The sequence below is a fragment of the Periophthalmus magnuspinnatus genome, chromosome 5 (genome assembly GCF_009829125.3).
Source record: "Periophthalmus magnuspinnatus isolate fPerMag1 chromosome 5, fPerMag1.2.pri, whole genome shotgun sequence".
NCBI lineage: Eukaryota > Metazoa > Chordata > Actinopteri > Gobiiformes > Gobiidae > Periophthalmus > Periophthalmus magnuspinnatus.
The window spans coordinates 17,424,569-17,440,899 of record NC_047130.1 but is presented as its reverse complement, the minus strand read 5'-3'; the positions used below and the strand labels follow the sequence as shown (position 1 = coordinate 17,440,899).

The 16,331-nt window shown below is 38.4% G+C and overlaps 1 protein-coding gene across 3 annotated transcripts in view; it reads right to left on the bottom strand.

Moving 5' to 3' along the window:
* Positions 1-16,331, bottom strand: part of rbms2a (RNA binding motif, single stranded interacting protein 2a) — a 65,122-nt gene that overhangs the window by 37,494 nt on the left and 11,297 nt on the right. For 2 of the 3 annotated variants that reach the window (XM_033967388.2, XM_033967389.2), the window contains exon 2: positions 5,448-5,614. In XM_033967388.2, the coding sequence (XP_033823279.1) occupies positions 5,448-5,614 (167 nt within the window). The remainder of the gene's footprint in view (positions 1-5,447; positions 5,615-16,331) is intronic. The other variant, XM_055222089.1, reaches the window with a different exon arrangement.

Genomic DNA, 16,331 nt, shown 5'->3' with positions numbered 1-16,331 from the left:
AAAAGTACTAGAGAATGGTGTATTTATATCTAAACAAAAAAACAAAAAGGTAGATTAAAGTTGTGATTCACTCCCAGATCTTTAGCAAGATCATTTAAAAGCGTTTCGATTCTGCTGCTGTCCATAGAAACCCTTATAATGTAAATAAAAAAATAAGCCAACTAACACAACTAGTAAAACTCTATCGGCTAAAGGTTTACAGCCTTATGCAATTGTAAAGGCATAAAAGACATAAAAAATAGTTTTACAGACTACTCACATCATCAAATCTCTAATAAAGACTGGAACATTTATTTTTGGTCTGTGTCATAATACGATGTTGAGTTAATTGTGACAAAATTACTTAAAACTGTGTGAATTTGCTGCTTATAATCCAGCAAAGCCAACAAAAATAGCTCCAAAGGCTGCATTTGGTCCCCGGGCCATAATTTGGACATCCCAGACATAGGTGGAGGTGTTCTGTTTTAGTACTCACCACTACTTCCTGTATTTTTGTACTTTTCTTCTGAACTTTATCCCACAAACTGTCACTTGGCTGATTTAAAAGTATGATAAATATTTAAGACAGGTACTACTATCCCACGAATCCAAGTAATAAAAATAAAATGTGAAAAACATGTGTATTTTAAAGGTCCTATATTACGCAAAACTGACTCTTGTGAGTTTTAAGTCGTGTTATAACGCTGTTACCTCCTCAAAAACATACTTGGTGTTGTGTTTTGTTTCATTCACACATGTTTGCGTAATACTAGTATTACTAGTATTACTACATCTCCAAAGCTCAAAATGCTCTGTTCCACATTGTGATGTCATGAAGTGGTAATTTTCAAGTTAGCAGCTGCATTTTACCTTTTGTTCAATAGAGATTGGCAATTCCAGGGCTGAAAATATCCAAAATAATTCTAGTTTGAGAGAAGAACTCAGCCTAACTATGCAGGGTTTTTGTTTTAAACTTGTGTGAATGAAACAAAACTCAACTCTGGGTGTGTTTTTGATGAGAATTATAACATAGATCAGAAAACAGCGTAATATGGGCCCTTTAAGTGAGTGGGCGTGTGTGAGTCGGCCCATAGCAGCCTGGGTACGGCAGCCGTTCTGGTTGTCCTGGTTTAACCTCCATAAAAGCATGTGACTGAACTCATCCCTCACTGTGTCAACTTTACAATCGCCGCATTCAGGCCGGATCAGGGTCGGAGCGCTCCTTTTCATGTCCAATGATTTATGGGAAATATTCAGATGGTAACTACGCGTCACTTTTACATCCCGCCGTGTAATAGGAACCAGAGGAGCTGTGTTTATATAGAGCTAATGATGCTACGTTTAGTGCTACATATGTTAGCTTCAGGGTATGTCCCAGCGTTTCTCAGCCATGGTGAAGACAAAAAGAAGTTCATCATGTCAGCTTACACAATAAAAAATATGGACTAACTTGGATCTAAATGAATTAATATAATGGGTATGGTAAGAAATATGTAGATATGGACCAGGGTTTAAGTTGAACGATAGCTTACTCAAAAAACCCCAAAAAAAAACCCATTTACATCAGAACCAAATCTGAACTAAAGCATCTGTACACCAGGACTAAACCAGGACTAAACCAGGACTAAACCAGGACTAAACCAGGACTAAACCAGGATTTCACTGGGACTAAAGTGGGACTAAACTGGGATCAAACACAGGACTAAATGAGATCTAAACCAGGACTAAAGCAGCAAAGGAGCAAACCAATTCCACATTAGGACTTAACTAATCTCAAACCAGGATCAATCCAAAACATGTGTCAGTGCAGCCTAAAATCAGGACTAGACCAGGAAGAAACCAGGACTAAACCAGGACTAAAGCAAGACTAAACCAGGACTAAACCAAGACTAAAACAGGACTAAAGCAGGACTAAACCAGATCTAAACCAGCACTAAACCAGGTCTAAAGCAGCTCTACAGTCTAAAACCAAGTCTAAACCAAGTCTAAACCAAGTCTAAACCAGGACTAAAGCAGGGACTAAAACCAGGACTAAACCAGGTCTAAACCAAGTCTAACCAGGACAAAATCAGGACAAAACCAGATCTAAACCGGGTCTAAACCAGCCCTAAACCAGGTCTAAAACCGGGTCTAAACCAGCCCCTAAACCAGGTCTAAACCAGGTTGTAAATACTGTTTGAATAAAATTTAAACTTTCAGAACTAAACCAAATCGATACCAGGCCTGAATCTGCAGTAACTACAAAACTAAACCAGTAATGAATCCGTAACTATCTGTCCTAAATGAGACTAAACATAGACATGAACTTAAATAAACCTCTCAGAAGCTCTGTAAGTCGAAGGCCAGTTCCAAGAAGGGAAGAATTAAAAGCAGAAGTTGACAGGGCAGCGGAGCAAGTCTGCAGACGGACAAGAATTATGTAGGGAAATGGGCTGGTTCAAGACATTACTTTGAGATGGAGGGCAGGGGGCTTCACAACTCTAAGGGACATTCAGTTTTAAGAAGAAATAATGAACAAACAGATGCCCTATGTAAGTTTTGTGGTGGAGGAGTCGCCACTCAGACACCTTCATGAAGATGTGATTGCTTTACCAGGAATGTTTCACAGTATGGCATTAAATACGTCTGTCTTGCATCTTGTCAGTTATGCCCAGAATACCTTTAAAAAACATTTATTGTGAGCAGAATTGGCTTTGCAACAGATCTGACCTATAACTAGGTCTGGTTGGCATTGCTTGCTTATCTCTATGGACAGGTTAATGCCATATTGGGGGACATTATAGATAAAGCAATAACATCTTCATGGAGACCAGAAGTTGGCAGACCCTGTCAGAAGAGTGATATAGTACACCTTTCATGATTGGGTGCACAATTGGCTCTGTGCACAAATGTGCCCGCTAGCCTCACTGTTAGCGTCACTGTTAGCATCACTGTTAGCGTCACTGTTAGCATCACTGTTAGCGTCACTACTTCCTGTCCAATTTTGTCTCTATGAGGTTTTTGTCGAGTTACGCTAAAATTAATAAATATTTAAAGATCAGGCAGTGGACAGGGAGCTGCAGGTGGGTCAGGGTTCAGGGGTCAGATTTAGGGAGTTAGGGTCATAAATACCAAAACAACGCCACAAACCGAAGTATTCTACATATAAAAATAATCGGGTAGTCTTTATTTTAATTACTTGAGTTATTATTATTTGAGAATTTTAATAATTTATGTGACTGTTAGCTTTGAGACACAGCTAGCTAGCTAGCGTGCCACGGTGCACAGAGCCTATTGTGCCATATTTTATCTTGTGCCAATAATGTTCTGGAAAATGCCAAGTATGACACCACCTTTTTTAATACTAGACTAATAATACAGCGATATTAACCATAAACCAGGTCAACGAGTCTCTAATCTGACAGTTAAACAGCAAACTCCACCACAGAAAGTGACGTGTCCTCCAGCTCAATGTGCACTTTTGACTGTTGTGATGTCACCTGAAACTAACCTATTGAAAAAAAGACTTTCAACCCAAGAGCATGCTGGGGAAAAATGTTTTTAAACGCGGTCAGTGTAGTGTTTAGTCCCCAGTGGCGTTGTCAGTTGTGTTATGGCGTGGAGCGGAGGGTGTAAAGGTAACAGGAAGGTCACGCAGTCAGTCTCTCGTGAACTTTGAACTCTCTGAAGGTGGAAAAACAGCAAAACAAGAAGATCCGGTCATGTGTTGTTATTTTTGTTGTTATGTGAGGAAAAAAATCAATACAGCTTTGGACGCTTATGTGACGCAGATATAGTGATAGTTTTGGCCAATATTAGTCCAACATATTCTTAATCTTGCCATCACAAAAAGACAAATAAACACAAAATACGAACAAATCCAAAATCTACACTGGTATAATGATAATATAGAGGTGGGATATATTTCAAAATTATGTATATAGAGTCTGTATAGAAGACTTATTGTGCTTTTGTCTGCTGTATAGTCTATATAGTCTTAATCTATGGCACCCGTGGATCATTAAATGATATTTTGGACATTTGCATTGGAATTTTGATCTAAATGACCTAATAGAGTAAACAACTCTGCTGATTTGCTGATATATGGGTTGGAAAGAGCTAATTCCCATCTGCCCCTTTAACGACGTTTACAGCAACCTTAAGTAGGTTGCTTTAAAGAACATCATCATCATCAAATACCGCATGCTGTCGGCTCAGTAGATCTCTTTTAAAAATATTCCTCACTGGGATAATCAAAATATATCCCCAAAATATTGAAAAAAAGTATTTTATCAGTCCTGTTTTCAATTTTTTAACACAAAATGTCAACATGAATTTACCAGGTTTGCCCAAAGATAAAAAACTCTATGTACAAACTCTTATGTGATCATATTGTCACAGCAACAAAGAATCATTTTATACTGCCTGTTGCGCTCATAATGGGCACTCTTAACATGTATTATGCACAATCTCTTGACTTGAAGTGAAACTGAAGCAGATGATGTCATGTTTTAGTCATTGTTTTTAATAGCTGATCATTGTAAAAGACACAAACTTTTGGATTTCTATGGGACCCTGTTATTGGCAATCTTTCAGTCCTTTGGTTAAAAAAGGCTGAAATTTTTTCCTTCGACGGATGACTTTGGTTTATTTAACCAAACAAACACGCAAACCCCTTAAGTTTAAAACATGGGGACGGATTAAACACTGGAGCTCAAGCTTCTTCAACAATAGTCCCATTATTTTTAGCTTTACACTGCCTGGGAGTCATTTACAGTCACTGCACTAACGCTAGCTGGAGTGACCTCGGGAAAAAAAGGAGCCTGATTTGTCTGTTATTAATGTTCAGATCTTGATTACAGACACAGTTAGCGAAATAAAAACACCAGGATCATGTAGAGCAGGTTGATATGAACATTTTAAGAACCAAAATGACGAGGCCTGACCGCAGCAGTTACAGACAGAGGGGCTGCAGTTTTTCAATGCAAAGTGAACTGGAGACAGAATCAATGGAGCTGGAAGCGCATCCATGCTCACTTCCTATTCAGAACGCGGTGGCTAGCAGGTTAGCTATGTCCATTTAAAAATACCCTGAATACATTCTTACTTTAAGTGGGGCTGCCCAAGATTTGACCTGTAACTTTCTCTGTTGGTGTCACTTTGTTGTCTCCATGGCAATAAATTAGTTTAATGCCATAGTGGTGAACATTCCAGGCAAAGACACAATGGACACAAGCAGGTGTGTTACATAGTGTGTCTTTAATAAAGAAACTACTAATATTTTGTGTATGAAAGTATTGTTCTTGGATCGTATAGTTGTTCTTGAAATTCAAGTATCGTGACAACACTAATGGATTGGACATGGGTGGAGTGATGTAACCTGCATTTTTTCCTGTTAAATTTCAGGCGCTTTTCCTCGAAGGAGAGAGGGATTGTGGGAAGGCAGAGGAGGAAACCAGCTCCAGATGCTGAGACCCTGTAGGACTTACGGTTGGCAGAGTTTAACCAGGTCTTGGTCTGTGGTCCCTGGATGGAGTCCGCGGATGTACAGGTTAGTCTTACTCAGCTGTTCCCCGCCCCCTCCACTGCTGTTACTGCTGCTGTTCGTGTTGGGACTGGGGGGCGCCATCTGGTGGCCGGAGGACACATAGGACTGCTGCGGGAAAGAGAAAAAAAAGAGTTAAGTGATCACATCACTTCTGGGTCCAACCAGAAAACTTCACAGCTGATTTCTAGCTTTGTTTTTCATCAAACAAGAGAAACCCATGGAAGTGTAATAAAATGTGGAAGGAGAATCCAAGATGGTATCATATTCTTTTCAATGGCCATGCTCATTGGCGCATGGGCCCAAAAATAATTTCCCCCTTTGCATTACTTCCTCAATACGAGCTAGCACAGCGCTAGAGCAAATATATCAAATATGAAAATAATGTTGTAATATCTAACATAACATATGATTACAGGTGTGTATATGTCACTAACTGCCGGTCACTGCTAATGCTAACTTAGCCTAGCCTTGTACACTTTCTGTCACAGTTAAAACCATAAATACATGCTTATAACCTTTTCAGCTTTAAACAACTGAAATGCATCTAATTATAAAGCGTTTCGCATTGTCTGATAATCAGCAAAACAGTGACAGCAAAACTCCAATTTGGCCTTTGAAAGTTGTGAAAAGTGCTTATAAACTCATCATGGTGAATATTTAAGATGCTCAGAATACATACGGTTAGTGAGGAATAACTTTGGACCTCTGCAAACTGTTTAAAATGAACCAGTCCTGTTTTCTGCATTTTAAATATCAAGCACAGCGTCTTGAAGTGAGTTTTTCTGGCACATCTTGTGATAGTGATAACAATTGGTTCACAGGGCACATTCTATAGCACCATCCAGGACCATTAACTGAAATATGAACTGCCAAACTGATAAACACACACATTCCTGAACATGTTTGAATCCATTCCAACGCATTTCTCTGGCGAATTTTATGAGTCAAACTGGTTCCAAAAAGCTGAACAAAATATATGCTGATAACAGAGGATTTATTACAACAGAAATAACTGCAGTCTTTGGGATTTGCTAATTGTCCCCATTTAAATTGCCATATTGATTTGATTAATCTTGCAGCTAAACCAACGCCTATGAGTAGTAACAAATAGCCACTTATTTTTCATATTAAATAAACGATATGACAACAATCGATATGACAACAACTTTAATCATTATTGAGATATAATTGTTAATCACAATTATTTTGGCCATGATAATCGTCACACAATATTTCAATATCGTTCCGTGTCTAGAGTCGATGTCACGGTAAACGTCATCACAACAAAGCGCCGTGGAGCTGTCGCCGCCTCCTCTGGATAGCTGCACGTAGTGAGTTGCAGATTTTTTTCATTTGTACCATAATGTTGCTGAATCCTACGAGTATCACTGATTAAGAAAATAAAACTGAAGAAAAAAGTGCGTTCATAACAGTGGGCGTGTATCGTGGCAGTGGAAACAGGGGTTGATCGGAGCAATGACGTCTTGAATACAGGAGATCAAAGATTCCTCAAACATGACTCACTCTAAATACAACTTCAGAGGGAAAATGGCAGGGAAACAACTATAACATGGGTAAAAGGTCTGAAAAGTCCATTTTGCAGAATAGGTCTGATTTAAACAACATTTACAGATAACACTAAATACCTTCAGATTCGAAGCAGAAGCAAATCCAATGAACTCGACTCAAACCTCAACGCAGAAGCCATCCATCCTGCTCCACCTGCACTCAGACTAAAATGCTCCATGTTTGCGTGTCTGTGCATCACTACAATGACGTGTTGACCTTTGACCCGGTGGCGTAACATGTTTTTACTGTGACTATGCAGGCCAATGAACAGGGCCCATACTAAACACTGTAGTATTTTGACATGTGGCAAGTCCATATGCTACAAAAGAGGAACAATAGCTGTACTTATGTGACCTGTTATTAAAGGCTCACTATGGATTTTGCCTCCTGTTTGTATCCATGGAGATGTTATTGCTTTGACTTAACCTTTCCACGGTATGGCATTATCTTGGATTATTTAATTATGAGTGTTTTTATTGCTTAAAAATAGCTTGAGAAACGTGTCCGTCAGCTCGCCTCAGCTGATTGTCTCCATGGTTATATAATTTTAATGCCATAGTGTGTTACTTTAAAGGTCCTATATCACCCCAAAAACAAACCTGGAGTTGTGTTTTATTTCATTCACACATGTTTGAGTCACACTTTATTATTAGTCTGTCTACATCTCCAAAGCTCAAAATGCTCTGTTCCACTTTGTGATGTCATGAAGTGGTAGTTTTCAAGTTCACATCTACCTTTTACCTTTAGTTCAGCAGAGATTGCCAATTCCAGGGCTGAAATCATCCAAATGATTCTAGTGAAGGTGTGTGGAGTTTAAAAACACAGTGAAGGACTTCCTGTATTACCACTTGATGACATCACAAGGTGGAACAGAGTGTTTTCAGTTTGAGAGAAGACTATGCAGGGTTTGTGCGTTAAACATGCGTGAATGAAACAAAAACAAAAAAAACACAACTCCAGGTCTGTTTGTGATGAGGAAACGGCCTTATAACAGATTAGAAAAGAGTGTAACATGGGCCCTTTAATGATAACAAAAACATTCAAATCTAATCAGAACTGTCATATCACCCCAGCTCTGCTATTATCACAGAACACTTCCGGTATGTAGTTTTGTTTGTGTATTTCATTCCCTGGCTGCAGCAACACTCTCCTGGAAACTGTGTGGTCCTGTGGTCCGCTCCGAGTCAGAGGAAATGGACGATTGCACAAGAAGCACATGAAGCTCACTACAACAGTACAAGAGCCTGCCCCAGCCGTAGACACACAGGCATCTAACACGAACCCAAACAGTAAATGACAAATTCAAATCTGGAAGTTGGACAAGAAGATGTAGGAGATAGATTTCCATTTATTCTGCTTCCAAGCATCGTACCTGTTTAAGTCTCGTAGTAGCAACAGCGACAAAAACACAGGGAACTATAAGGACCATGATTCTTTGCTCCATTTCAGTGCAGATAACAGTTATTATGCGCTTTAAACGGTCCATTTTCCTGATCTGTGTAATAATGTTGTTTCCTCATCACAAACAGACCTGCAGTTGTGTTTTTCGTTTCATTCACACATGTTTAACAGACAAACCCTGCATATTTAGGCTTTAGTTCTTCTCTCAAACATAAAAAACCCCCCGCTCATTTCAATTTTCAATCAGCTCTTTCGTCAGCGTTTTGTGGTAGTTTTTTGTTCATTTTTAAATTCTGTTATACCCAATATACACATTCCTCATGCATTCTACCTCCACCATTTTGAACGCTAAAAGTGGAGGAGAGGGGTCTGTTTTGGTCATGAGCTGCAAGATTAATTGTAATTCAATCAAAATCGCAATTTGAATGGACAACTTAATGGACAAGTTTCATCATTTTTCCTCCACAAACAACAAAATATCCAGTCTTTTTCTGCATAAAAGCTGCTAATCCTGTAGTTTAAATCTGTACAAACAGGTTCTGAAACGTGATATTAGTTTACTCGGTTCATAGTCCCTTTTCCGTCCTTGTCACTTCTCCTGGACGTGTTTAAAATGTGAACTTTCAACACCATCCTACTATCAAAACATAAATTGCAAATGTAATCACAGCGCTCATGACACAATTAGATACTTTTCCCAAACGGTTCAGCCCTGGTGGTGGGTGGGCAGGATCTGGATGTGTCTTTGGGAGGACAGCACAGGCGACAGCGGGACAATGGGGTAATTTGGGCTGAGAGGAAAAGGTCAGAAACTGATCAGAGCTGTTCAACAGAAAGCCCAAAGGAGGACACACTCTGGACAAGACCAACGAGACACTGCACAAGACGCCTCATTAACATAGGCCTGTCATGACAATCACTGTATCAGCTCATCGTTCAGTTTATCAAAGATGGAACTATATTTTGGGGGTCTGTATTTATCGTGTGTACTTTTTCTTTGCACTACTGTGACTTTTTTTTTTTTTTTTTTTTTTTTGCTATATGATAAGATTTAAGCCCTAAAAGGTTGAATTAATAACTTGTGTGTGGCTCATTACAGATGCAAACTAACAACTAAAGTGTTTCATTCTGCTGTTTATTGATTTCAGCTCATGATCTTTAACAATATTGTAGATGTAGAATAGTTTTTGTGGTTTAAATCCGCTCTTGGGTTAGTATTTCAGTGGCATAAATGAGCTGCAATATTATTGTTATGTATCTATATTCACTTCAAAATGTGTTTTCGTGATAGGCCTACCATAAACACGCCTCTGTGCAGATTTAAATATGTAAAAATTCCCAAATACCACTTCAAAAAAATTAAGATAAAAATAAATAAATAAATAAATAAATACTACTACTACTACTACTAATAATAATAATAAATAGTAAATTTTATTTATAAGCGCCTTTCAAAACACCCAAGGACACTGAACAGAACAAGATCATAGTCTGCATATAAATGGATATAGCTAACCTGCTTGCTGCCACGTTCCAAACAGAAAGTGATCATGACATTGACTCTGGCTCCAATTCACTTTACACTGAAAAACTGTGTTCCCTCTCTCTGTAACTGCTGCTGTCAGACTCGTCATTTTGATCTTAAATGTTCGTATTAACCCGCTCTACATGATCCTGGTGGTTGTATTTTGTTATTGTGTTTGTAAATCAAGATATGAATATTAATAACAGTCAAATCAGCGCATTTTTGTATTACTATATGTCAGAACACTGAAATATGAACTGCTAATTTAAAGCTGCACTGTGTAACTTTTCAGGTAGCATCTCCGACAGTGCTTGTCTCCATGGAGATGTTGTATATCTTTGTTTTAGATTGGATTACATTTATTAAAGATTGACTTGGCCGGAGGCAACATCGCATGCTAATCCTGAATTGCGTCATTAACGACATCATAAAAAGATAAAAGTTCCCATAAAAGTTAGCAATATAAATAGGCCTATATAAAATGTAACAATAAAATACAAGAAAACACTTTAAGAACACTTTTAGTTTGCGTAAAATGTTCCGCAGCATTCTTATTGCGAGCAGTGTTTCCTCTCCACAGATCTGACCTGTAACTTGGCCTGGTGGTGTCATGTACTTGTCTTCTTGTGATAAGTTTAATGCTGTAACATTCCAGGCAAAGCAATAGAATCACATTTAGACGTTTAGGTGGCGTATACCCTCACTAAAAAGTCACACAGTGCAGCTTTAATACAAGAATCCCATGCATTTCAGAGTGAGGTTTAAGCTACAGCGTTAGCACATTTTATAAAGAATAGGAACAGGATATTTTGTTCTTTGCAGAAAACACATTTAGTTACTTAAATAATTGCTTAGTGCCTCAAAGTTAATAGTCGCTTGTATTAAAATCGGAAAACGTAAAATAAACTACAACAATTCAAATTAATTACACTCAAAACTACCCAAATATTTCTATATGTTGAATACTTCAGTTTGTGGTGTTGTTTTAATGTTTATTATTCTTGAAAATATTAGCATTAGTGTTAGCATTGAGACACAAACATGTCTCTTTCTAAACACAGAAGGCATTTTATTTGTGTAGTTTGTAGCATGTTTGTTAGCATGTTTGTTAGCATGGTTATCAGTGACATCCACCCCTCCCTGTCAACTGTCTGACCCTAACCACCTAACCTCTGACCTCTGACCCCTAACCTTGTCCACTGCCTCATCCTTAAATAATTAATCATTTTAGCGTGACTCTGCAAAAACCTCATAGAGATAAAACAGGACAGGAAGTAGTGACGCTAACACATGCGAAAATGAAAGAAAGTACTACCATTTAATCTGGAAAATCACATTCTATTGTCTAAGGAAAGAGTGTTTTTTATTATCATCGTGGTATCGGAATCAGAATCGTAGTATCGAGTCTATTCCTTGGTGAAATGCAGTTTGCAGTGTTCGTATCGTGACTACACTGGTTCTTTCTGTTTTGCACAAGGATTACAAGCATTGATAAAACATGCTTTGATGTTTGAGCCAGTGCGTCCCTGGTGTACACTTGAGTCCTGCTCTTGTTGTCCCGTCTTGGTCACATGGTCTTGCTGGTGTGTAGTGAGTGTTTTTTTATGAATGAAAGAGCAGACGCCTATGAAGTCATTCACACAGACAAAAGACAAGACACAGGACTACAGCGACACAGCAGCACACTAACCTACAGCGAATCCAGGCCAGTAATGACTGATAATTGATGATGTTTGCTGGTGTAAATGCAACGTAACATCTTGTATTTATCAAGTTTGTTGATTTATGGCAATTGTTGGGGATCTGGGGGTTCTATCCCTTTAAAACTGGGAGCATTCTAGTCCATTTTGGCTGTAATATTTATGACTCCTACAATCTACAAAATCATGTTCATATGTTAAAATGCATTATATAAAAGCCCTGCACTAGATTTTTTTTTTCCATATTCACCTCATACCGGAAGTTGCCATGGGTGCGGCTGTATTAATTTGCATGGGGTGAATGTTGACCGCACATAAGTTCTTTAGGGACAGAGCTGTTTTAAAGCCTCCCAGAGAAAGGGGGCAGTGTTGCTTTGTTGGTCACATGAACATAGAACATTGTACACAAATCAACACTACTTTATTTCATATTTTAATGGCAAAACGTGGCGAAATTCTTCTTTTAAATGAATGAGATTCCCAATTAATCGGAAGAGCCACCACAAAGAAAGCACATTTTAGGAGCATTTAGAGACAAAAGTGGGCGGGGCCGAGTAAAGTCAAGATTTGAGTATTTGAAATATATTGTATAAGCAGCTCGAGGTCAATTTAAGTCTGATGTGCGCTGTCTGCATCTAATTAGAAGCCTTTTATTGTCCGATAATGTTTATTCTTACCAATCTTGAGCTTCCTTTGAAACATTTACACTAAACTAGAACATTATACGTACACGAATATTAGGATGTATTGCAATAAACGATAATATTGAAACTATTTTCTGCCACTCATAGAATTAAAATGCAGAAAGATGATCCCAATACAAACATTTTTAAATGGACTGTATCATTAAAAGGTAGCAACAAAATAAACAGCAGAATGAAGAAATAATTTACCATAGAAGTGACTTATTCAACCTTCTACAGCTCAAGCCAAAATAACAAGAATCTCCACGATTTTGCAAAGAAAAGTCCCCACGATTAATACTGAGACGCGTTTCTCAACTTTCAGAGACCAGTAAACCCGTCACGGTACAGCTAACAGCTAATAACAAGCATGCTAACACACACTACCTGATTATGGGACAAAACACTTAATAATTACATGCAGACAGCAGGCAGCAGATTTATTTTGACCTCAAGAGCTGCTTATACAATATACTGCTAATACTATATATCTGTACACATTTTGCGCAAATATATGAGAAAAAATCAGGTACAGGGCTTTTAAAGTTCTTTCAGCTGTGATGGCTGTGTAGATATGTCATCACTTTTTAATACTATAATGAAAAAATACATCACTTAGTTTATTTATGCTGACAGAAATGGTGTTGAACTTTGTGCCAGTTTTTTGTTTCATGTGGATAGGCCCAGTAATTACAGAGATATTAACCATAAACCAGGTCTAAACATCTACATTTAGACATTTTAAAAGCAATTTCTACCATATATCTCTGACCTGTCTCAACCTCAGTGTCTGTTTGTTGTTGTGTCCTTGGGCAATACATTTCTCACACACTTTGGTTATGCGGTCAAATCACAATGACCTCCCTGTTACGGAAAAGTCAGACAGGCAAATATAAGATCAGATCAGATGAGTTCAGAACTAGGTCGATTAACATTCTAAAAACGCATGTGTCATTTTGGCTCTTTGCTATTTCAGATCTAAAAGAGTCCAATCCTCTGATTAAATCTGAAAATATCTCTCCAAGAACAACAGGAAAGAACTATTAATACACCTCTTTCAAACGGAAGACAGTTATGTTCTGAAAATGGCGTTTAAGCAGCTGCTGATCTGTGCGATTCCAGTCTATTGTTATAACTGTGCAAAAAGCATTATCATCAAATCAAATGCTTTCGATAGACACATCTGCACTACTTGGTCATTCATTTTTTATCTTTTTTCCATATTCACGTTATTCTGGAAGTTGCCGTGGCGCCATCATCGTCATTGGGGTTGTATTATTTCGCATGGGGCTGATGTTGACCGCATGTAAGTTCTACAGTATATGGACGACAGAGCTGTTTTAAAGCCTCCCAGACAAAGGGGGCAGTGTTGGTTTGTTGGTAGCACAAACACAGAACATTTTACACATATCCTATACACATAGCCTACTTTATTTCACATTTAGCGGCAAAACATGTCCAAATTCTCCTTTGAAATGAATGAGATTCCCTCTGAGGTGCGCCGTCTGCATCTAATTAGAAGCGTTTTATTGTCCGGTAATCAGGAAGTACACAGTTAGCATGCTAGTTGTTGTTAGCTTTCCTGTGATAGCGAAACTCCGCTCTGGTCTCTCAGAGTTGTGAAAAGTGCTTATAAACTCATGGTGAATCATTTGGATGCTCTGAAAGCATAAGATAGGTGAGGAATAACTGGACAAACTGTGTAAAATGAACTAGTTCTTATTTCATGTTATTGTGGCACAAACAAAATCAGGTACAGCGTCTTTTAATATACACATAGTAACAAAAGTGACCAAAAGAGCTAAAAGGTTCACTCTATACTCAGCTCTCTCTCAATGTCCAATTATCACTTTATCCATTAACAATTTTGTGTGATACTTGATACAACAAGACATTTACAGGCACATTCTGGGACATTTCTATATTACACAAAATGGATTCTTGTGATCTTTAAGACGCATTATAATGTTGTTACTTGCTTGTGTTTTGTTTCATTCACACATGTTTGAGTAACACTTTATTATTAGTCTGTCTACCAAAATACCACCTTGTGATGTCATGAAGTGGTAGTTTTCAATTTAACAGCTACTTTTAACCTTTTGTTCAGTAGAGATTGACAATTCCAGGGCTGAGATTATCCAAACAATTCTAGTGAAGGTGTATGTAGTTTAAAAACACAGTGGAGCACTTCCTGTATTACCACATGATGACATCACAAGGTGGAACAGAGTGTTTTCAGTATGAGAGAAAAACTCAGCCTAAATATGCAGGTTTGTGTGTTAAACATGTGTGAATGAAACAAAACTCAACTCCAGGTCTGTTTGTGATGAGGAAACAACATTAGAACATAGATCAGAAAATTGTTAAAAATGGGCCATTTAAAGTATTCCTTCCAGTCACACCTGTTTCAGTTTTGTCAATGTTTTAACTGCTGTTAAAATAATTGAAAAAAATAAAAAGTAAGCTAACCTATACAGTGTGTTTAATGTAAACAAAGTGAATGTTTGAACCCACTCACGCCCCTCACTTCCTGGTCCCTGTCTTTATCTGTCGCAGTGGGAGCTCAAGGCTTGACCCCACGTTGACCTCAGAATTCCTAGGATTTCCGGCCCGTCGGGGGTCTGCTCTGCCGGGATACAGAGCCGGGATTGGGCCCTAGGCAGGAAAGTCATAACTCCAGAGGCCTGGACCTACTAACCCTCTGATTTATGAACACTCGGATTGTGTGGAGTTAAAGGGATACGACTGTGAGGTAATGACACAAAAGAGCCGCACACAGGGACCTGCAGCCGGCCAAGGCAAAAATGATTCACCGCAAGACGTATGGTGAAAAGTGTAGCCGTTTTAACATGGGTGAGAGCTTAAGCCAGATGCCCTTCCTCTCACAAGCTGCGACACACTACAGGTAAAACACTATGGCGTCTTACCCAGGGGCACAAAAACAGTAAGTTCAGGTTTTGAGCTACAAACGCGCCAAGGAAATGATCTCATTACTTGAAGTCATTAACCTGGCAGGAGTTAGACTGATTCGTGTATTTGTGAGGGGAGCGCTGCAATGGATTTCATTAAAAGTGATCCAAATACTGCACAAAGCGTCACCACAGAAGACTAAGATAAACTGAACAATTTGGAACAGTCGGGAGAAAAGCACAATTCTTTTTTTTTTTCCATTTTGCTCTGAAAAAGTGTCTTTCACCACCAACAGTTTGAGCGGGAATCAATCCTAAAACTTTCGGGTTTGGGGGACCCCTGCTCTAACCACTGAGTTTGAACTTTGAGAGTTTAAACAAAAGAGAAATGTGAGAAAATGTTAATGCCTGTGTGAGAAAAGTGTATAAAGTGTGTGGTGAGGGGTTTTACAGCTGCAAAACATATAGAATAATTGTAAAAAATAAAGCTGACTACTTCACGGATTTCGCTTATTGGGGGTTATTTTTAGAACGTAACCCCCGCGATAAACAAGGGACCACTGTAAATGCTTTCCTGTTTAATAACTCTATAGGGTCAAACACACTCTTTCCACACTTTCCTCCTACTGTGAGTGACGAGGCCTGTCACTATAATCACTATATCGACTCTATCGCTCTATATATGAAGCTGGAACTATATTTTTTGCGGTCAATTTTTACTGTGTGCACTTTTTCTTTGCACTACTGGGACATTTTGGTCATTTTTTGTCTATAAGATAAGATTTAAGCCTTAAAAAGTTGAATTAATAACATTTTTGACTCATTACAGACACAAACTAACGACTAAAGTGTTTCATTCTGCTGTTTATTTACCACAGCTCATGACTTTTTTAACAATATTGTAGATTTAGAATAGTTTTTGTGGTTTAAATCTGCTCATGGGTGGTGCGAATTAGTTTCAATACCATCGTTTAACGTCTATATTTACTTCAGCGATATATATTAAACTTCAAAATGTGCCATCGTGCCAGACCTATG